The 20,397-nt window shown below is 54.0% G+C and overlaps 9 protein-coding genes across 9 annotated transcripts; 6 read left to right on the forward strand and 3 right to left on the reverse strand.

The window, feature by feature from the left end:
- The first annotated feature begins 1,219 nt into the window (after nucleotides 1–1,219).
- BDP81DRAFT_35668 (uncharacterized protein) lies at nucleotides 1,220–2,381 on the forward strand. Its single transcript, XM_060586317.1, has one exon. It carries the CDS (start codon nucleotides 1,376–1,378, stop codon nucleotides 2,264–2,266), a length of 891 nt encoding a protein of 296 aa, XP_060444857.1. The 5' UTR covers nucleotides 1,220–1,375; the 3' UTR covers nucleotides 2,267–2,381.
- Nucleotides 2,382–3,462: 1,081 nt separating this feature from the next.
- On the forward strand, nucleotides 3,463–4,194 carry BDP81DRAFT_429346 (uncharacterized protein; the record flags this gene model as incomplete). The annotated part of the gene is made up of 1 exon (XM_060590511.1): nucleotides 3,463–4,194. A coding segment is annotated over one exon (490 nt), but the record flags the coding sequence as incomplete, so codon positions are not given.
- Nucleotides 4,195–4,565: 371 nt separating this feature from the next.
- Nucleotides 4,566–5,819, reverse strand: BDP81DRAFT_461560 (family 18 glycosyl hydrolase; the record flags this gene model as incomplete). The annotated part of the gene is made up of 4 exons (XM_060593789.1): nucleotides 4,566–4,655; nucleotides 4,712–5,280; nucleotides 5,344–5,575; nucleotides 5,631–5,819. The coding sequence occupies 4 exons, from the start codon at nucleotides 5,817–5,819 to the stop codon at nucleotides 4,566–4,568; spliced, it is 1,080 nt and encodes a 359-aa protein (XP_060444859.1).
- A 778-nt stretch (nucleotides 5,820–6,597) lies between these two features.
- Nucleotides 6,598–7,469, forward strand: BDP81DRAFT_35700 (uncharacterized protein). Its single transcript, XM_060586322.1, has one exon. The coding sequence runs from the start codon at nucleotides 6,745–6,747 to the stop codon at nucleotides 7,198–7,200; it is 456 nt and encodes a 151-aa protein (XP_060444860.1). The 5' UTR covers nucleotides 6,598–6,744; the 3' UTR covers nucleotides 7,201–7,469.
- A 1,645-nt stretch (nucleotides 7,470–9,114) lies between these two features.
- Nucleotides 9,115–9,730, reverse strand: BDP81DRAFT_35704 (uncharacterized protein). The gene has a single exon (XM_060586324.1). It carries the CDS (start codon nucleotides 9,596–9,598, stop codon nucleotides 9,218–9,220), a length of 381 nt encoding a protein of 126 aa, XP_060444861.1. The 5' UTR covers nucleotides 9,599–9,730; the 3' UTR covers nucleotides 9,115–9,217.
- Nucleotides 9,731–11,129: 1,399 nt separating this feature from the next.
- Nucleotides 11,130–12,429, forward strand: BDP81DRAFT_320261 (S-adenosyl-L-methionine-dependent methyltransferase; the record flags this gene model as incomplete). Its single annotated transcript, XM_060584509.1, has 5 exons — nucleotides 11,130–11,393; nucleotides 11,468–11,537; nucleotides 11,595–11,612; nucleotides 11,672–11,873; nucleotides 11,928–12,429. The coding sequence occupies 5 exons, from the start codon at nucleotides 11,130–11,132 to the stop codon at nucleotides 12,427–12,429; spliced, it is 1,056 nt and encodes a 351-aa protein (XP_060444862.1).
- Nucleotides 12,430–13,194: 765 nt separating this feature from the next.
- Nucleotides 13,195–13,961, forward strand: BDP81DRAFT_461562 (uncharacterized protein; the record flags this gene model as incomplete). Its single annotated transcript, XM_060593790.1, has 2 exons — nucleotides 13,195–13,365; nucleotides 13,431–13,961. 2 exons carry the CDS (start codon nucleotides 13,195–13,197, stop codon nucleotides 13,959–13,961), a joined length of 702 nt encoding a protein of 233 aa, XP_060444863.1.
- Nucleotides 13,962–14,559: 598 nt separating this feature from the next.
- Nucleotides 14,560–17,767, reverse strand: BDP81DRAFT_321001 (family 31 glycosyl hydrolase; the record flags this gene model as incomplete). Its single annotated transcript, XM_060584574.1, has 4 exons — nucleotides 14,560–14,805; nucleotides 14,869–16,520; nucleotides 16,571–17,020; nucleotides 17,071–17,767. The coding sequence occupies 4 exons, from the start codon at nucleotides 17,765–17,767 to the stop codon at nucleotides 14,560–14,562; spliced, it is 3,045 nt and encodes a 1,014-aa protein (XP_060444864.1).
- A 1,409-nt stretch (nucleotides 17,768–19,176) lies between these two features.
- Nucleotides 19,177–19,770, forward strand: BDP81DRAFT_394874 (uncharacterized protein; the record flags this gene model as incomplete). The annotated part of the gene is made up of 2 exons (XM_060588010.1): nucleotides 19,177–19,492; nucleotides 19,550–19,770. The coding sequence occupies 2 exons, from the start codon at nucleotides 19,177–19,179 to the stop codon at nucleotides 19,768–19,770; spliced, it is 537 nt and encodes a 178-aa protein (XP_060444865.1).
- Nucleotides 19,771–20,397: the final 627 nt, after the last annotated feature.

Genomic DNA, 20,397 nt, shown 5'->3' on the forward strand with positions numbered 1-20,397 from the left:
GTCCCACCTCGAGAAAAAAGTCTGGGGAAGGGTCCAAGGGATGGATTTCTTTCTTTCCTTCTTCAAGCAAAACCTTAAGACGACGTTCCACTACGGGAAGGCGAACATGGACCGCTCCTCCCCCTTGCATAATGCCTGACATTGTGCAATTGCATTGCTTGAAACCACGGCTGCAGCAACTTCCATCTCTTCTACACAACTTCATCGCTCACACTTCATCTTACAACCTTCGATCCAAGGGGTTCCTACATCTTACTTCTTGTCGTCCTTCAGCATTTAGTATGCAACGTTTGCCATCCTAGGCAGATGAATGGAATGCGATTCTCGATTAATCACTCCGCCTCGCCATTCCCATTCAATTTCAAGCACGATAGGTTCTAAGCTGCACCGGCTACGGCAATCGTCCTCGGAATGTTCATCCAGAGCAAACTCGGGTATGCGACAAATGCCTGCACCACAGCCCACATTCTCAGCATTCAGAATTACACCAGATTCGTGACTTGATGTGTTCCTGGAGCCTTTCTACAATATGGAAAACCATCATACGGGGGATTGCACTACCTCCAAGCGGATCATTGCGTTGGCTTGACACAGGCGGCAGTATCACAGCTTCATCAAAATGCTTCAAGCTCATTTTAACCACGGCGAGACTCATCCGCATTGTTTTGGCGCCACGTCGATTACCATTGCCATGAGCTTGTCGTCATTCTAGTCTACTCTTGCGGATAAGGTTCACACGAGGAAACACTTTCAACAGACGATTGTCACCGCTCAAATAGCCGAAGACTCGGAAGCCAATATCGCCACAGACTTTTCGAAGACAGCCTGCAACCCATGTCAATCCATTGCAAGTACCTCCATGTCACTATGACAAAGGGCAAATGGAACCCTGTCGACCAGAAATCCGTATTGCTGGAAGCAACGCCGCGACCTCGACAGGCTGTGGCTAGCCACGACTTACAACTCTTGCCATATTTGGGGGTCCTTGGAGGAGGGGTGCTACTCTGCCAACACACTGGACACTCGCAAACGCTCGTGTCGTATCACTGTCGAGTTGCATGAATAGCCAACACCCAAGACGATGAATCACAGCACCCCTTCCTTGCCAGACAAATCGGTTGGAGACCACAGCCAGAAGATAACGCCGCCCGTCTTTTGTCGTATTGCTTGGATATCCCGACTCAAGCCACGGACCTCAAAACACCGGACCAAAGCATGTTCCGATAGTCGAAGTTTCTGCCCACCATTTCAGGGATGTCTCGATCTGATAACTGACCAACCACGACGGCTAACATCAGACGACGGATGACAGTCGGACAGCACTACCCATCCAACGTCAACTTTGTCGCCAGGCTAGAGTCGTCAGCCAGGCAGGATGTTTGGGTACACCAGCTCATGCGGCCGCTTATGGCACCAGCCTAGAACGACCGGTGACGAACACATTTGTCTGACTTGTCAGAACTCTGTCAGGGCGCGACGTTCACATGCACTCCGTATCACTCCGACACCATCTCGGTCTTTGCGGCAAACGTATCTTCCGAATCCGAGTAGCCCAGCCTCCCGATATCATCGAGAAAGGCCTCCACGCTCAGGCTCGCCCGCATCCTGCTGCGAACTCGGAAAACAGACGTGGCATAGTTCGTTGCAGGCATCTAGCTCCTCAAGTCTGACAATGGACTTGTTGCTCCAACACGTCCCATTGTGCCGCAAGTCAGCATTTCCCCTGTCCTACATCGCCCCATTATTGTCACCTGCCATATCACCTGCCACGTCCCCGTCACGCATACGTCGTTTTAAGCATTCCGGGTTGGTCTTCCCGAGGAATTCTTCAGCAAAAAGCACATCATCCCGTCAAGGCTCAACTCCGATAACCGAGTCATGTAAATCTGGGCAAATCCGCCCCTCCTCGCCCCCCTCTCATTCTTTCTTGGGCCTCTCATACCCTCGTAACCCCGAGAAGCACCGTAGATCCTCCCCCCTCCTCTCATCCTTCATCCCCGCCATCCCGCAATCGGCCGACGTCCAAAAGATGCCCACTTTCTACAACACACCGCACTTTGCCTGCCGGGCAGCCATGACGGACGCTCTCCACTTCTCCCACGATACTACCAAACCAAAAAAGTGCGCCGTTCTTTTCTCCAACACGGCGCCGTCGCATCTCGGGAAGAAAAAGAAACCAGAGATTCTGCACCGCTGCCAGACCAAGGCGGCCCGCCCTTCTCCCACGTGGAAAAAAGCAAAACACAATCGAGGCCATCTAGCTTAACCCGCCTTCTCTCGAGTCAGTGCGCCGCATCGGCTTCCTGCTCTCGTGCTAGGCTAGCATGCTAGGTACCTTACCCTTGATGACTCCAGGGCGTGGCTTTCGTCGAGGCTAAGGAGAAGCCAGGCAGCCTCGAAAAGAAGGCGAGCGTCAGGAGCTGAAGGAAGCTATCCTGGACGATACGGGCAAATGGGCCTGGAAGCAAGACGGACAAGAACGAGGCGTCCCTCGATCAAGTTTCCCGGGCGGAGGCGCGTGTCAGAGCCCGATTGCTATATCGAGCCTCAAACACACCGTCGTCGTCACGGCTCCTCAATCCCCTGGGCCTAAGACGACGCCATGGACGAACTAGCACGTAAGACGAGTGCGCCTGGGACCGGCCCAAAGGGCTAGAAGCAACTCTGAAGACTCGGAAGCCGTGACTAAGAGCAGAAACCGAGCCACGAACAAGTTTCCCACGAGGCACACTAATTAGCACACACCGACACCCCAAATGTCCCAGCGTCCCGACTCCGTCCCAATACACCACACCACAACTTTCAAACATGAACCATGATCCAGACCGCAAAACACACCGCAACATTCATTCGGGTCGAGGAATCTCACCTCATCTCACCTTATCCCTTCACCGACACCCATGTTGTTTGGGACCAAGAATTTGCTAGGCGAGAACCATCGTCATCGACCGTAGGCTGTCTCGCTCACCACGACCCCGTACCTGTTCCCGTGATGTGAACCCACGTGTGCAGCACACCCACTTTCTGCCGTCATCTCTGTCACCCCCCCTTCGTTTCCAAGAATCCCATCCGGAGCCTGCTGTGCAACCAAATTCCGAACCTGAAAGTGATCCATTCCCCCTGTCAAGCCATTACACACCATCCCGATCCAGCAACCCGCAGTCTTTGTATCACCTACTAAGGTGTGTCTCTGGTCAGATCTCAGCTGTTGCGTTGGAACAGCATTGCTAAATGTCACTTTTTGGGAAAATACCGATGGGACTTTCTCTTCTAGTGTATTGTAACCCAGCCCCTGGTTGCGACTTTAGTAAGGTACAACGCATACCTACTTGGTCGACATCGACAACCGGGCAAATAGAACAAGTCACCATGCTTCACGGGCAAAAAAGGACAGAAGAAGAATAAGGAGACGAAAAACCTGGAATTCAAATGCCCCCCCCCCCCCCCCCCCCCTCCCTCATCCATGAATCCAACCCCTCCAAGTATGTATGTAGGTATCCCTTGTGCCCTTCCCATTTCCACTTGGAGCAACTTCTCCCATTCCCACTTGGAGGAGGCACCCACGGCATCGCATCAAAACGGTATGGATACAGTAAGAATATCATTGCCCCGCGCGATCTGCGTGGGTTGCCTCACTCGCACACCCACGCAGGGTTGCCCGCATAAGAAAAAAACAATTTACCCACACACCTACGGAGTACGGGTACATCAAAACCCTTCCATTCCCTCTAGGCCCATCCGAGGCGCCCCTCCAAGAACCAACCACCCACTGCTACATGCCGTGCGTGGGTGCAACACTGCAACACTGCAACCCACAGCCCACCACACACAAAAAATCTCACGATGGGTTGAAAGGAGGGGCAGAAATTCTGAACCAAAAAAAAAAAAAAACAAGAGGTCTTTGTGCTTGCTCCATTGGAGTTGCTCCGGGCCCTTTCGGCTCCCATCGTAATAGACGTGAGAGACAGAGCCGCCCACGCGAGTCAACGGCGTTCCACGCGCCCAGACGCCTACCAAGAAATACAAATTTGTTCCATCCACCAGAAAATATCCCGCCCAATGCCACCCCTCCTTGTCTCGCTCTCTTCTATAATAATGAGTCATGATGCAGAACCGTCGTGAGGGTAGAGAAATCGTGAGAAGCCATATGATGCCATGCAAAGTCAGCTACACCGCCCCCCCCCCCCCCCCCCCTTTGCTCCACGCGTGGGATATCATCAGCCGCCCCAAATTTTTGGTGTCCTTTCCCCGCCCCCAAAATCCAGTCATGCCGCCGCCGCCCGGTGATGCGTCGATCAAATAGGTTCAAGGGGGAATCATGCGTGAAATCTGAGCAAATGTCGAAAATCGAGTAATAAACAAGTCCGTGATGCAGGTCGCCGAATTGAAAAAAAGAACGCCACCAGATGCTGTCGATCCCCTTACTCCGCGCAAATGCAATTATCGTCTGTCTGTCACTGACCGTCGTCGGCCCGTGAGGCCGAGGTTTGCCGACACGTGTCGGCGGACTGTTGCTGAATGTCTCGAACGCACCCTAGGTGGTCCATTCTGAGAAAGATAGCCCTTCAGGAGCTATGCAGAGCTCTGAATCCGGTGGCTATGAGACTCCGCGAGCTCTCCTTTGCGTCTGCTGGTCCGCTCCAGTAGAATAATCCCTATCCGAGTCATCAGCACATGTATCATTCGATAGTACCATTGGGGCAAAACATACTCCTAGGCTCTTCTGTTTGCAAAATGCGGCCTTCATCTTCACCGTGTCGGGGTTGTCGTATGTGACGAAGCCGCCATCCCCTCCGACGCATTGAGCTCCAATAGACTTCTTGTCAATGACTTCTTTCGTCCCTCGACGGGGAAGTTGATTGTACTCGAATGTCCCATTGCTCCCGCCACCTCCCTTGAACTTCTGTCCCGGCCCAGTAGCATGAAGGAAGCTGCGACCATAAAGGGGGATGCCGAGTAGGATCTTCTGCGAGGGAAAGCCTTGCGAGACTAGATACTGCACTGTCGATGCGCCCGAAAGTTCGTCCTTGCTCATCGCATACAATTGAGCATGGTGGCCGCTCCTATGTGTCCATGTGCCAGCAAAGTCGTAAGCCATGAGATTGAGGTAGTCGACGTAGTCGGCCGTTCTTTGCAGATCGATGTATTGTAAGATCGCTCGACTCGCGGGCAGCGCAGCAGTAAGGAGATAGTGACTTTCGGGCATATGAAGGCGAACAGCTGCCAACAGGGCGAGGAAATGGTGGCCTTGCTGGGAATCACAAGGATACTCCCACATAACTGATCGACCATGTGAGCTAACTGCCCACTAATGCAGAGGCAAGTGGAATCAAGAAAACTCACTATCAATACCATCTAAGCCCGACGCGTCGACCAGGCCTCTGGCAGACCGGGCAAAGTTGTCTCTGTATAGTGTATTCGCAGCTATCACGGGGAACACGGCACTGGAATTGCCGCCCCCGATGGACAGAACGACTTGCAAATGCGGATGCTTCTGCTTGAGGTGCATGAGAGACCCTAGGCCACCCTGGACGCCATCGACTGGTGCGCGGGCATCGGCCCACTCGTCGCTCAGCTTATCGAAAGTCTGGTCAGTCAACCTATGCGACCAGCGGATTTGGTATACTCACAAAAACACCCCCGTCAGGCGAGATATTTGCAAAGGCGTAATAAACATGGTTGATGCAGCCATAGTTCATGGCGCCCGGCGTGTCGCCTTGGTATATCCGTTCGTTGGGGAAGTAGACGGCGTTGGTGTACATGACGTTGGAGATGCTCGTCGTTCTGCGCGACTTGCGCGAAGATGATGAAGAACTCATCTTGATTCTGGTTGCCATAAGATCTTTCAAGGAAGACAGGCAGGGTTCGAAAGATCGGAAAGAAAAGCAACTCTGACAGTCAATGTGACAAGGGAAAGGTAGTAAGGACAGTCAGTATATGAAGAAAAGGACTTGAACCCAAAGCTGCATATTTGAGCAATGAGCTGTTCGGTCAGGCAGCAAGCGCGAACCTCTGTGGCTCCAAACAGCATGGAGAAGCGTCTATATATCTGGCTAGACACCACAGTCCGGGAGTGACAAGCCAAATGCGACGGTGAGCGAACACGGGACGGGCAAGGTAGTATAAGGCCTTGTCCGAGGCGGTGGAGACAAAGGGACGGGTATCAAAATTACAAGAGGGTCCAGGATACTTTGAAGCCATGATGCATGACATAATTGGGTTGGGGGTGAAAGATAGATCATTGGGGGGGGGGGGTGCGAAGGGAGTGAGTACTTGGATGCATTTGCGCTTGCAGGGGGATGGATGGTGTTGAGACTTTTTGTCAAGTCATATATGAGAGATCTGGACGGGTGAGAAGAACCGTCCTTGTACCAGAGACGAAGAGGCGGAGAAGGATGAGAAGATGGCTGCCAAAGCCAGATTGCAAGGCATCGTGGTAGGGCGGCCATGCCCGGCCACTGGCGCCGTTGCTTTGATTAGTTCGCTCGCTCGTCGGTGTCCTGACTCTCTCTTCTCTCTGTCTGTGAGTTAGCACCAGCGCGAGTCTGTTCCCTCACTTCGAAGCCGGCCTTCGGCCACGACCACCGACCCTTGGCGGCAGTTGACGATCAGGGTTGCAGCGAACAGGAATGATCCCTGCGCATCGCACCGCTACTTTGGCCCTTCTTCCTCTTCCTACTCATTTTTGTTCGTCCACTTCTTCTGCGTCTTCCAGCTGGATTCTCCACGCCCGCCCGGCCTTGCATGCAGGTCTTAGCTGTGATGTACCTAGGGAGCCAGCGCCCCAAAAGTCCTCGACGCCCATGTCCGTGCCTTGGTGTGTTGTTGTTGTTTAGACGCGAGCACAGTGGTGAGCAGCCGCATTCCTACCGTGGCTACTCTCGGTCGCCAATGCGAACATCGCCGTTGTGCCCACGGCAGGGCGACAGGGCGATAGTGGGGGAGAGTTTTGGTCTAGCGAGCTGCAATGATGGACTCAGCACACGCGGTGCCTGTTTCTCTGGCAATCAGACGTCGGGGATGTCGGCAAACCAGGTACAGTCTAGGTGGATATCGAGTGCTTCACGGCTGTTCATCCAGCCTCGTTTGCATAGGAAGCTCGTTCGGCCCTTGCACACGGACGTTGATATTGCCATAACCGGATCGGGTTGCCGAATCACGGAAAGAATCGATTTGAATGAACACTCGCAGCAAGACTAATTTCGGCATGAAACTGGTAGATGACTTGGAACCAGATTCGAGACATGCTTGTTATTTCCGACTAGCTCTGGAAAGCGCCACCATCAGCCACGAAGCGACGTTGGAAAACAGTGGTCATTCCTCGGTCATTTCTGGTAACCTGGGGAGATATTCGCTTAACGGCGAGAAGAGTTTAAAGCTAGGATGCCGAGGCTGGGGAAACCACGCCCATCCCTGGATGTGGCTTCGAGCTGTAGAATCGATCGCGTCCTTGGTTAGGAGCACCGTAGTAATTAGTAGGTAGCCAAGTAGGGAAACCGGCCTGGAAAAAAGAAAGCATGACTGGAGAATCCACGAGGCGTTGCCAGGCTAAGACGACAAGACGTTCGGCGAGACAGCGAGGCGGTATTTCTGCTGTGGTGTACCAAAACTCTAAAACAACCTGCTTCCCTGCGATGGGCCAAGTGTCATGCTGTGCCACGCTCCCACCGACGTTTCCGAGGAGTGTATCCCGCACTCGCTCCCGATCTTCAAGGGTCAGTTGCTGCCCGTGGCCGGATGAAGGAGGGCCAGATTCGCCTTGGATTGAGTCGAGCCATTACAGACAGCGGTCATCACACTGACGTGCAAAGAGTGGATCGACTGGCAAATCGACATGCACTGAAACCTTCGGGCGGCACGGCGGTGTCTGTTGTTTTTGAAGTGGATAGATCCCAGCTTGCGCCAGCAGGCCGGGGTTTGGTCAGTGAATCACACACGGACACGCAAGGAGAAACAACTTCAGGCGGTGAAGTTGAGTGTCAAGCAAGCCGGACTGGGCAGAGAGCGTCTGCGTCGAGGTTTGAGGACAAGTGACAAACTGGAATTGTGTCTCTCAAGACGGCCGTCTCAGTGGGCGATTTGACCAGTAGCGTGGTTGCGAGAGTTGATGGGCAGGGGAGGGGTCGTCGAGGAAGACATGGAGCAGCAGCTTGGCTGCGTGATGTGCCCCACCAAACGATGGAAACAGCCGACAGGGTCGATGGGTTGAGGTGGAGGAAGAGTGCAGAAGGACTGCATGCCACGCTGGCAGCACATGACGGAACATTGGAAGCGGCCCTGACTATTGGGAAATCCGACGATTTGGATAAATGAGGTCATTGCAGGAGGGATGGCCGAGTTGGGTATCGATGAATAGGTGACAGTTGCATGGTGTGACTGTTATGCGAGGGCGCATTGTTGTCTTGTTTGCCCATTGTTGGTGCAACTCGGGGGCCAATAGCAAGTCGACGGCGAAGCGGACACGGAGGTGCTGTCTTTGATGTGCGTCCGGAGCACTGGGCATGTCTTGTTGTCTCGCCGGCCTGGTCGTAAGGGCCCACAAGAGACACCGTACTATAAGAGGACATATGTATTGTGTCTATACTCTCTGTGGCAGGTCGATCAAGAGTGTCGAGTGAATCGAGTTCTCAAGCGTTGATCCGTGATGTGGTTCCGTGATCCAACCATAGGCATCCCGCGTGCCCACGCAGTACCCTGTCGTTGGTATCTGTACGTACGAAGATATGCGGGCAGGCCCCATATGTAAGTCAATCGCAGTAGTCGGCTTCAGCTATTGGATGCCATGGGGGCAAAAGTTGAAGGACCCCCGGCAAACTCCAGTCAGGGTCTGAAGAAGGCATCGTATTGTACGTTCTGTCTCCTCCGCATCGGAGCGAAGCATTTCAGAGATTCGAGGTTGAAAAGGCGCCAAGACGATTCCGGCCTGCTGAGGACGAGGGCAGGGCGGACGCCTCTAAGTTTGGCGGCATGGCAGATGGAAAACATGGCAGAAACGCGCTACAACAGCTGATGCCTGCGAGGGGAAATGAGGGGGAAACGGAGACGGGAGAAACAGGCTGAAGAGCAGCTGGAAAAGCTACTGACAGAAATCGCTTTTGAAAAGAGTCGGAGGAGACGGGGACAGGACCGAAGTAAGCATGAGATGAGAGAGAAAAACGATGTCGTTGGATTTGTGGCCTTGTTGGAGCAAACATTTCATCGGCCGAAGGGTGCGGGGTCATTGAATTCGCTCCCACCTTCCATGTCCCAAATGCCATAATTTACTGTGGAAGGAAGCCAAGGGTCCGGTCTGTGTCCGCCTGCCTGCAAGGTGTGACTTTCCACACCTGCAGCTTGCCAGCTGCAGGAAAGAGGAGGTTGGACTTCGGAGGAAAGAAAGTTGGGAAGGTGTAAGTACCGCAGGCTGGGTCCATCTCTGTCTTGAGTTCTTGGGCAAGAGACGGAAAGAAACTCCATACACTGAAGAAACCTTATGGATGCAATGAGGGCCCATCGGCAGTAAAGCCCCTCCTCCATCTAGGACAAAGGAGCCGGCGATGGGGTCAAATGCAAGAGAAGAAAGAAGAGAAGAATAAAAGGAAAGGAAGGCGCATGTCATTCTGCACCATGATCCATGGGTCAACGTCCTTGAGCTAAGCCGTCCGTGATGGATCAATTGTTCGAACCCTGGGAAGAGGAAAGGACGGCCGAATAAGGTGGGTCCTTCCTACCTGAGCTGAGGTGACCGGGCAGCTTGGAAGTGGTTTTCGCTCCTTCCATCTTGCTCGACTTCCACACGGACGGGCTCTTTCTTCAGCATAGGTAGGTACTTACCTTAAATTCATTGTCTTACCTCCTTATGGCCTGCTCTCGCCTCCTTCCACGTCCAAAGTCTGTTTCCAAAACGGTTCACCTTCAGATGGCAGGCATTACACGCACTTCGCAGGGGCACTACAAATAGTAGAAACCTAAATTCTGAGGTTGCATTTCCTGATTGCGTGACCGCGACGGGCCGGCTCAGCAAGAACAGGAGGGGTCATCCATCGTCTTCCATCTGGCGACGACTACTCTCTGATTTCTGGTTGGATACTCCCCGATCTCTTGTCACCTCGGACTATCTTAGGTGCCTTACCTGGCCTAATCGTACTCATAGTGCCCTGGAGACTTGGCAACTGCTGTTTCCTCTTTCTTCTCTGCAACGTGCATCGACAAAGTTTCTCCAATGTCTCTTGTTTCCCCGCTCAAGCATGGGCAATTCAGCTCAGTAGAGGGCATCGCGGGACAGCGCGGTAACGAACCCCAGATTTTACAGGAGGTAATACTTGAAGCTATTCGTCCCCCCCCCCCCCCCCCCCCCATTGTGTCGTGCGGTTCTTACCAAGAGCTGCTGCAAGTACGGGTCATAGCTTGCTTTCCATTTCGCTTCCTGTTCCTTAACACATCTACCTAGTTCATTCCCCATCCAGAGTTCCCAACCTCTTCATGGCGAAAAATTACAAAAGCTACAATGCAGCTCGCCGGAAAACGGCTGTCCAGAGTCCACAGTTCAGTATAGTTCTTCCAGCAGGTCCGTTCTGTCACATCTTCCTATTCGTTTTTTTCATGGACAAACATTATCCTGTGCCGCTTGGCTTGCAAAAGCGGAGCATATCCCCTGTCTTCATATCACTTACCTACCAATCTCTGCTGTCCCTTTGGTCCCAACCTCGGCCGGCACCCAATGAAGTGATTCTTGTCCGTTGGAGCATTGCCTGATGTTGCTGCGTCTCCTCACTCCGTAACATGGGGCCAGGGCCACACCCGAGTGAGATGGAACCAACAGAACACATGTTGTTCTTCAGTATACCCCCGGCTCTCCCACTCTTCCGAGTCTCCGAGGTCTCAATCTCTACCGCGGTGGTAGGTTTGACAATTCCACCCATTTCTCCTGGTTACATACGAGTTAAGGGGTTGCGAAAACTCGAAAAATTCACCAAATATCATTGTTTGCCATCCACGGTGAAGGAAGTCGCCAAGCGCTATTTGCTCTACGGTGCGCATTAGTGCTAAGCACAACTTCCGTGGTGTCTGACTCGAGCCTGGGATCCCCTGCTTCTCTCCCGCCGATTAGCTTCGAGGAGCCCCCGTGGACCGGACAGTTATCTGGAGCCATGCCTAGCAACGCCAATCCCGCTGTTCAGCACCCCGCCATCATCGAAGCGGCCGCGGGGCCTGTGGATGAGAACGAGTTCGACCCCGTGGACTGGGATGTGTCTTCCATCGAATCGAGCTCCATCACCTCTAGCATCTACTCCCACGAGTACGACAATGGACGTCGCTACCACAGCTACCGTCATGGCCGGTATCCTTTGCCAAACGATGACGAGGAGCAGGGCCGGGAGAACATGAAGCATGTGATGAATCTTGAACTTTGCGTGAGTGCTCTCATATGCGGCGTGTAGAATCGTGTCTGCTAGATGGAAACTGACATTGCGATTGCCCATCTCAGGATGGAAAGTTGTTTTATGCACCAATTGGAGATAACCCTCAAAAGATTATTGACATTGGAACGGGCACGGGTACGTAATTCTATGTGAGAACATCCTCAGAGCATTTCAACTAACAGCCCATCCTAGGCATTTGGGCAATCGAAGGTGATTCCATGTCTTCCTGATAACGGGAGGTAGCTAGTGGGCGCTAACCTTGATTTGAGTCGCCGACCTTTTTCCTACGACAACAGTCTTGGGCATCGACCTGTCACCAATCCAGCCGGGGTGGATTCCCCCCAACGTCAAATTCCTTGTGGATGATGCTGAGGATGATTGGCTGAATGGCGACGATTTTGATCTGGTCCACTTCCGCATGATGGGAATGTCGCTGAAGAAGATTGACAAGGTCATTGCCAGTTCGTACAAGTAAGTACAGGTCCACGAAAGCTCGATTGACATGAATCTCAAACTCGAGTGCAGGCACTTGAAAAATGGCGGCTGGATCGAGTTCCAGGAGCTCCATGGCGAAGTCCAGTGCGATGACGGCACTGTCCCAGAAGATGACACGGTTAAACGCTTCTGGGAAATGGGCAATGAAGCCTTCAGCCTCTTTGGCCTTCATTTCCACAATGCTCGCGATATGAAGCCCCGCCTCGAAGCTGCCGGCTTCAAGAACATCCAATGCGAAGTGAAGAAATGCCCCATTGGAACCTGGCCCAAGGATCCTACCTTGCGCCTCGTTGGCAAATACATGCAAGAAGCGCTTAGCAGTGTTGCTGCAGCCTTTGTCGGTAAGCCCTTCGAGGCGTTGGGTATTGAGGCGGTCGAGAGGCAGGTATGGCTGGCGACTCTCAGGAAAGCAATCAAAGACAGGAACGCGCATCGCTACATGAACCAGTACTTCTGGTACGCGCAGAAGCCTGAGGGTGCGCCTGAGAATGACGGCCCTGAGGCAGGATCATCTGGTGATGAGGAAGCCTGAGGTGCCAGGAGACTCCGCCTACATAAGAGGCCAAATGCCAACTACAACTTAATAAAAGCTTTTTCCAGTTGATGATGTTGAAAACACTTGAGACCGGAGCTCATAGTAAGCCACAAAGGACGTTTGAAAATGCACATATTGCGAAATCATGTAAACGTGGAATATGCTTGATAAACACGCTGCCCACCCAGATAAGCAACATATTGCTTCATGTCTGAGCCTGTCCGGAATTCGATACTTGCAAAATTGGAACCATAGCTGCGGTACTGAGCCTGCAGGGCAAGATTATGGTTTCCCACTTGCCCCAGGTAGGTAGGTAGGTAAGTAATTGTTGAAGAAAGAGGGAGGACGGCGCATGACAGACGTGAACAGTGGGCAAGGTAACTCTAAGTCTGGCACGCTGGGTCGTGCATGGTGGGACCTGATCCACAGAAGCTCCCTTTGTGCTGACTAATTTCTCTGGCGGTCGCAAGGTAAAGCTTCTGGCCTATCTGAGTATTCTAACGTTGGAAATTCTATTGACAAGCTACAGTCGCGTTCTACCTTCCCTTACGCGATAATCCACGCCAGAAAACGCTACCCTTTTGATTTCACCCTTACCACGCAACAAATACAAATCGGCTGCGATCAATCCAGACGACAGACCGAGCACAATCTACGCGAAGCCGAGGAGCAATACCCTCATCACGACTCTCTGCGAGACAGAAGAGCGACAAATCCTCAAAGCCCACCAGCTCTCCGGAGCGCCAGCAAATCACATCCAACATGGCAGCCGTTGCCCCCCGCCCCGAAACAAACCACATCCTCACCCACGCCGCGACAGCAACCTCCTTCGCCTTCACTCCCTTCCTCCGCCAAACCTACCGCCACGAGCTCTCCTCGGACCGCCCGCAATGCAAACCCTTCCTCGCAGGCCACTGCCCCTCGGCGCCGCCTGTCCAGACCGCCACGCCTCCTCCAGCTCCTCGAACCCGACGGGAGGGCCTTCCCTGGTCTGCAAGCACTGGCTCCGCGGCCTCTGCAAAAAGGGCGAGTCGTGCGAGTTCCTGCACGAGTACAACCTCCGCAAGATGCCCGAGTGCAACTTCTTCATGCGCAACGGGTACTGCTCCAACGGCGAGGAGTGTCTGTACCTGCACATCGATCCGCAGTCCAAGCTGCCGCCGTGCCCGCACTACGATAAGGGGTTCTGTCCGCTGGGTCCGCGGTGCAGTAAGAAGCATGTGCGGAGGAAGCTGTGCGTGTATTATCTGGTGGGATTCTGTCCCGAGGGTCCGCGGTGCAAGTATGGTGCGCACCCGAGGTGGAGGACGGATCTGGAGAAGCCGAGCGTCAAGGTGGAGGGCGAGGAAGGGGAGATTAAGAGGGATGGGGAGAGGGAGGAGGGCGAGATGTTTCAGATGCATCAGCGGGACAGGCAGCGGGATATGCATGATGATCGCGGGCACGGGGGCGATCGGAGACATGGCGGTCGTGGGGGTAGGTGGCGCGGCGGAGGGAATAAGAGATACCGTGGACGTGGTGGTCACTGAGAGAAGCCTTTGGGGAGGCGATGATGGGGGCATGCGTGGGCTTGTGACTATGCTATTTAGATTAGAATTGCAGAGTCGAGAGCAACCTGTGAGGGCGTGGGAGCCGCCAGGGGATAGCTGGCAGGACGTGGCAGCATTGCTCGGATGCTGGGCCATAAACATATTCAATGATACCAAATTCTATGAGCAAACTTGATTCTATCTGGATTCGAAATCGTGAGATCCAGTCACTTAATGCTATTACATGGCAAATGCAGTCGCGCTGGTTCCGAGTACCATAAGCGGACATGACTAGACTTCAAATGGTCGGTCATTTTGACACTCAACAGACCAGTTCATCCAAGACCTCTGATCATTGAAATTCAACTAATTATGCATTGGGTCTTGCTAAAGGGGCGAGCATCCCTTTTTCCCTTTCCTTTTCGGCTGTTTCTTAACATTTATAGGCATCTTTGGGTACAGTTAACACCCTTTTTGGTGTGACATCCGCTACCCATTCGCTCTTACAGGTGTCATCCCATAGCATTTCTTACATACTCTTGAATAAACAACAAAGATTGATACCGCGGTGCCGTGTGTTTTGGTTCTTTGGCGGCCTCTAGGACCAAGTAAGCTCCCACGAAGACGACCATGCTCCAGCAGACGTAAGAGACTGCAGACCGGTGATGTGGAGAACACGAGAGTTCGAGTCAAAGGACCAATTGGCTCCGTCTAGAGCTTTCTCGTTGAGAGAAACAGAAGAAACATCGCTCTGGACTCCCAGGACGGTGACGTTGCCAAGCGGGTTCGAGTCCTTGAACTCGCCAGATGGAGTGGCCTTGAGTGACTGATCGGAGGAGGAGAGCTGTTCATCATGTTAGCGTTTGAGTTCGACCCTTATGTTTGGACTGTCATAAGGAAACATTACCTCTACAGTGAGCGTAGCCTCCTGCTCCAAGCTCTCACCGTCATCTACATAGAGACTGCCCGCAGCAGCACCCTCGCCGTCGAGCGCAATCAGCAAGCCCCAGGGATTCGCCCGGCTCTCGATCGTCGTCAGCGCGGGCTCCTGCGTCGGGATGACATACCCGCCGCGGAGGTAGACCGGAATATGACCCAGCGGCGCATCGATCGTCACGTTCTGTCCCGGAGAGACGCCGGTGACGGCGGTCTGGTTGTACCAGTCGTACCAGACGGTGCCCTTGCCGACGCCGGGGAATACGCCGCCGACAGTGCTGGCGCCTTGCTCGAGACAAGGGGTAACCATGACCGCCGGGCCGAGAAGGAACTGTCGATCCGCCCCCGCGAGCCAGGGCTCGTCGGAGAACTCCCACGCCAGCGCGCGCATGACGGTGTCGCCGAGGGTATGCGCCTTGTAAAACGCCGTGTACATGTACGGAAGCAGGGCATACCGAATCGCCATAGCGGAGCGCGAGGCCTCGGCGACGGCGGACCAGCGGTAGGGCTCCTGCGGGATGGCGGCGAGGACGTTGTGGTTGCGGTAAAAGGGGAAGAAGGCGCTGAGCTGCATCCAGCGGGCGCAGAGCTCCATGTCGGTGTTGCCGTTGAAGCCGCACGTGTCGACGCCGAACATGGGGACGCCAAAGATGCTGAAGGATAGGGCCTGCGGGATGGAGAAGAACATGTAGGCCCAGAGGGAGGCGTTGTCGCCGCCCCAGTGGCCGGCCCATTTGCCGGAGCCGGCGAAGGTGGAGCGGCCGATGATGAAGGGGCGTTTGCCGGGGAAGACGGCGAGGAGGGCGTTGTAGGTTGCGTTGAGGATCTGGTGGCCGAAGAGGTTGTGGAAGTCGTATTCTTGGGTGCCGCCGTGGTGGGTTGCGTTGGGGGAGACGGCGTGGACGGCGAGGTCGCCTTGGATGTTGTCGATTACGTAGGGGGGGTGGTTTACGTTGCGGACGCCTGGGGTGGGCTTGGTGCGGAGGTAGGAGGTTGTTGATGTCGATGTGGGAGTGATAGATGACGAGGTTGCTACGGCTGCGGAGGTGGATGTCGCAGCTGCCAGGGAGGCAGAGAGGGCGGAGACGGAAGCGGCTTCGGTGCTGTTGGTCTTGTTGAAGCCTTCGGGGTACTGGAGGACTTCGTTGCCCGGTTCGCCGGGGAGCTGGAAGGGAGGGTGGACGGGGTTGAGGGTGAGGTTCCCGCTGCCGCAGCTGCCGACGCAGAAGGAGGAGACTTCGGACATGTCGATCCAGATGCCGTCAAAGGCGACCTTTTGGAACCAGGTCACCATCTCAGTGGTCCACCACTCGAACGTCTTGCTGCGGCCAAAGACGGCGCCGACCCAGTCGGGGAAGACGGTGTAGCCGGGCCAGACGGCGCCGACATAGAGGGATCCGTCTGGGTTTAGCATGAAGGCGTCGGCTTCAACGCCGCGGTCGTATGTTGGGTAGGCGTCGCTGGCGTTCTCGGGGTTGGGGGCGTAGATGGCTGAATCGACGATGGGGACAAAGTGTTGACCGTTCTTGTGCAGGATGCGGAGGACGCGGGCGGCGTCTTCGTAGCCCCATGAGTTTTGGTCGTCTTCGAAATCGCGGTATTGGTTCATGTAGTCAATGTCGGCTATGAGTTGTCAGTTCTGAACGGCTACGGATATTTGGACATCAACTCACCCCAGAGAGTCTCCAGAGGGATTTCAAACTTGGCAAAGTCATCTGCGACCTCCTGCAGGTTATCCCAGCTGGTATAGCCCCATCTGCACTGGTGGAAACCGAAAGTCCAGTACTGCTGCATGGCGGGCAAGCCGACAGTGGTCTTCTGGTAGGACTTCATCACCGCGTCAGCAGTCGGTCCAGCGTAAAAGTAGAGGTCAATGGTGCCGCCGAGACCTCTCCAGGTGATGTTGGACTCCCAGAGCAAGATCTCCTGGGCGTGAGCGTTGCGAAGGAAAACACCGTGGGTGTACGACGTGTAGTCGGCGTTCTTGTCCGTGGCATTGGCGACGTAGACGGCCTCCTTGGTATCGGCGTCGACTTGGTAGTAGCGGGTATCGAGGTACACCGGGTGAGTGCCGTAGATGTTTCCGTCGATTGGGTCGCCGACATCAGCCGCGTAGAGTGTGCCTGGTTCCATGAGCTTTTATACAAACTGGTCTTGCATAGTGTTCACTTACGAGTGAGATTGTTGTTCAATTTGAAGCCATGGATAACTTCACCGAGCCCATACAGGTTGTAGTTCTCAGGAAGCGGCGAAGCAAATTCGAAGAATTGGTCTTCAAACACCAGCTTCGTCCCCGTGGTCGTGAACAACACATCCCCAGTGCTCTTCCTGGACACGTTGAACCCAAAGGTGGGCTCATTTGCCCACTTGAACTCCAAATCGCTGTCCGAGCCATCGGAGCTCGCCTTTCCGTCTGCAGCGGGCTTCGGGACGAACTCCTCAGGAAGAATGAACCAAGTGTTGTTCTCAGCACCAAGGTACCGCGGGAGTACCTGTACGTGAAGACGGTCTGTCGCCAGGTAGTCGACAACGAGTGTCAAAGCCTCGACATCGTTCCCGTACAGGTTGCAAGCTGAGCCGGCGAGGTCGAGGTTGGCGGTGAACCCGTGCGATGTCGTCTGGACATTGGAGGCCGTGTATCCCGGGCAGACGCTCTGCGGGTCCTTGGCCTCGGGGTCCTCAATGTTGGGGATGAGAACTGCTCCCTCGTCTGCCGACGCGGGGACGGTGAATTGGGAGTGGCCACTGCTGATCGTGGTTGAGGCCAAGTACTGCCGTGCAAGCGGTTGTCCGAATTCCGCGACCCTCGCCATCGCGCAGAGCGCCATGATGGCGATTGCCGACAGGAGGAAGGGCACACGGGTGAACATGTTACCGTTGTTGCGCTGTGTGTCGTCTCTTTTCTCTCTTTTCTCGCTCGGGTACTGCTTTGAGCGGCGGGTGTAGAGCATCCAGAGACACTGAGTGAAGATGATGAAGGCGGCGATCCAACAGAGTGAAGTCGTCGAGACCAAGGCATTCGCCGCCGTTCTTATACCCCTCCATCCTCCCCAGTCCATCCAGCTGTTGAGCGTCATTTTTTCACGAGTAGTGAGAGTAGTGTAGCGTTGCAGTCGCAGTCAATTGATTACCAAACGAAAACCAGCTTCAGTTGGTCTTACAGAAAGAAAGAAAACGAATCATCGTCGTGACGAGAAAGGTCGTCGGCCAGACTACGGTGTAGCTTAAGCTTCCCCGCACAGACTAATGCGGAGGGAAACACGAATGCCGGGGGGGCAAAGATGGGGGAGAACAATGACGGATAGCCCCGAGGAAGGCTCGTTCTCCGGGGCAAAGAGTAACTACTAACAGCTGCGGTAGACTGTAGGGCTCGAGTTTGTGCGAACTTAATCGCGAGGTGCTCGATGTGGGATGAGAGAGGAAGCTAATGTGGTAGAATGTTGGTTCATGTGGTGACGGAATGGCACCAGAAGTTGGGGAAATGTGCGGAGTCTTGCGGAGTCTACGCAGACGGCGCGGCTCTCCAATCTCACATCGTCCCATGGGTTGTCGATCGCCGAGGAAGCGCCCGGCCGCGTGTAAGTGAATTGCTTGTCGCGACCTCACTTTTGGACCCAATTGTGATGCCTCTACTGGTTGCATAAAATAGTCGCTAAAATTCTCCTTGTGAGCTCCATCGCCTTGCAGCAAACCATGGGGGGACTTCTAGCTAGCTAGGGGTTCTTCTTGTGGGAACTTGGGAAGTGAGTAGAAGCTCCCGGGTTCACCGGCTTGGGGGTTTCCTTCCCGAAGAACTCTGACTAACTCTTGACTGGGTATTGATTCAAGGAACTGACAGCAGTCTATGGACTGAGATATGGGTCTGGCAGAAGGAGTTGTGAACTACCTACAAAGACTATAAACCTGGAGCCTGGGTGCTGCCTTAGAAAAGTGGCTTTTCTTTGCTACACGATGCGCCGCCGGATCGTGACTGTCAATGGGATAGAGACTTCAAGGTTGAAATGTGAGGTCGAAATAGCCAGCTAGTTCTTCGGAGGTGAATCTTCGCTACCTTGAGAAGCGACATCTGGGACCTTGTATCTCCAATGCCCGAGGGACATGAAGAATTTGCAGAGCTACCGGAGAAAGCATTTGCGCAGTAGTAATGATCTTCACTTCTCGCAATGCTTCGTGTCAGATACTCCAGGATAGCAATTGAACAGCCGTGATATTCGTGGGAAACACAACGAAGACTGATACTCGATTCACATATCTTCTCATCAGACCAACCCCAGCAAACATGGACACAAAACCGATTACTTCACAGAATAGCATGGGACTCAACGAGGTCCAGAGGCGGGATGCTCTTGCTGTACCCAAGCACTACGTCTTCCTAGCCTTCCAACGCAGAATAATGCTCACCAATAACCATGTGACGAAGTACTTCGCCACCGTCACCCAACCAGCCAACCCGGAGATCTTCCTCTGTCACTGGGTCAATGAGGAGTACCTCAAGCATTTTGCCTGGAAGGAGGCGGTTCCATCGCCATGGGACGACAGTCCAAAACTGATAATGCTGCTCACCCAGACAGAGATCGCCCGCCTCGAGACTTGGTGTTAGCAGGTTCAGCCGTTCCAGGGACCCGGATCCGGTCCTTACAGTCCAAGAGTAGTCTACGAATTTCATGCGGCTAGATATGGTGTCACCGGGGGCAACTTGGCCCTGTTCCTCGGTCTGGGCAAGCTCTTTTATCAACCTGGAGGTGATCGGTACGAGTGGCCGCAACATTCCCTAGGACACCCACAAATTTCGGGCGTAACGTGGACAGAATCGGGCTGTCAATTCTGGAGAGAAGAGTCCCAACAGGCCCAACCGACAAAGACGTTGCTCTAGGGAAGCGGTCGATTGTCCTCCAGTACGGTACTTCCGGCTACGCAGGAGGCTCCAAGCCAGATCAGCTCCGGCATCCCACAGAGTTACCTTCCTGTCACGGCCAACTCACAAAACGGGTATTATTCGCCTTCGGTGGTCTTCCAGAGCCTACCGGGTCTCAATTTCCACGGTGCAAGCGGCCAGGCACAGATGCCTACGCACCATGGTATGATACAACCCAGGCCCCAGCAGGTACCCAACTCGATTCCATTTGGTGGGCGACTCGCTATCGATCAGCCAAAAGGGTTGAAGAGGGAGCGAAACGAGACAGAGATGGGAATCAAGACGGAGCCGGGTCATAACGGAGCGCAGGATCTGCTCCGTAAACGCTGTTAGATGTGAAGAGATCCCGTTTCGTTCAGGGTTGGGGAGGCGTCAGATTTGGTTCTCCAGTAACGAAAATACCGGCAACTTCCGAAACGTCTACTTCAAACTGGCAAAACGGATGAGTATCAATCCATACTTGGGAAATATGATTCTCAAGGCGCGAGTCTGCTTTCAGTCACGGTTCACTTGGGCTCTATGGAGAGGTTGAGAAAAGGAAAACTGTCAGGGATCTATGTAATGTCATTGCCATGGCGTTAAGTT

Source organism: Colletotrichum phormii, assembly GCF_030913505.1.
Source record: "Colletotrichum phormii strain CBS 102054 chromosome Unknown BDP81scaffold_11, whole genome shotgun sequence".
In the NCBI taxonomy this organism is placed as follows: Eukaryota; Fungi; Ascomycota; class Sordariomycetes; order Glomerellales; family Glomerellaceae; genus Colletotrichum; species Colletotrichum phormii.

Bases quoted from the DNA above. Each gene is read 5' to 3' on its own strand.
- BDP81DRAFT_35668 (XM_060586317.1), top strand. From the start codon at position 1,376: ATGTTTGGGTACACCAGCTCATGCGGCCGCTTATGGCACCAGCCTAGA.
- BDP81DRAFT_35700 (XM_060586322.1), top strand. From the start codon at position 6,745: ATGCAGGTCTTAGCTGTGATGTACCTAGGGAGCCAGCGCCCCAAAAGT.
- BDP81DRAFT_35704 (XM_060586324.1), bottom strand. From the start codon at position 9,598: ATGACATGCGCCTTCCTTTCCTTTTATTCTTCTCTTCTTTCTTCTCTT.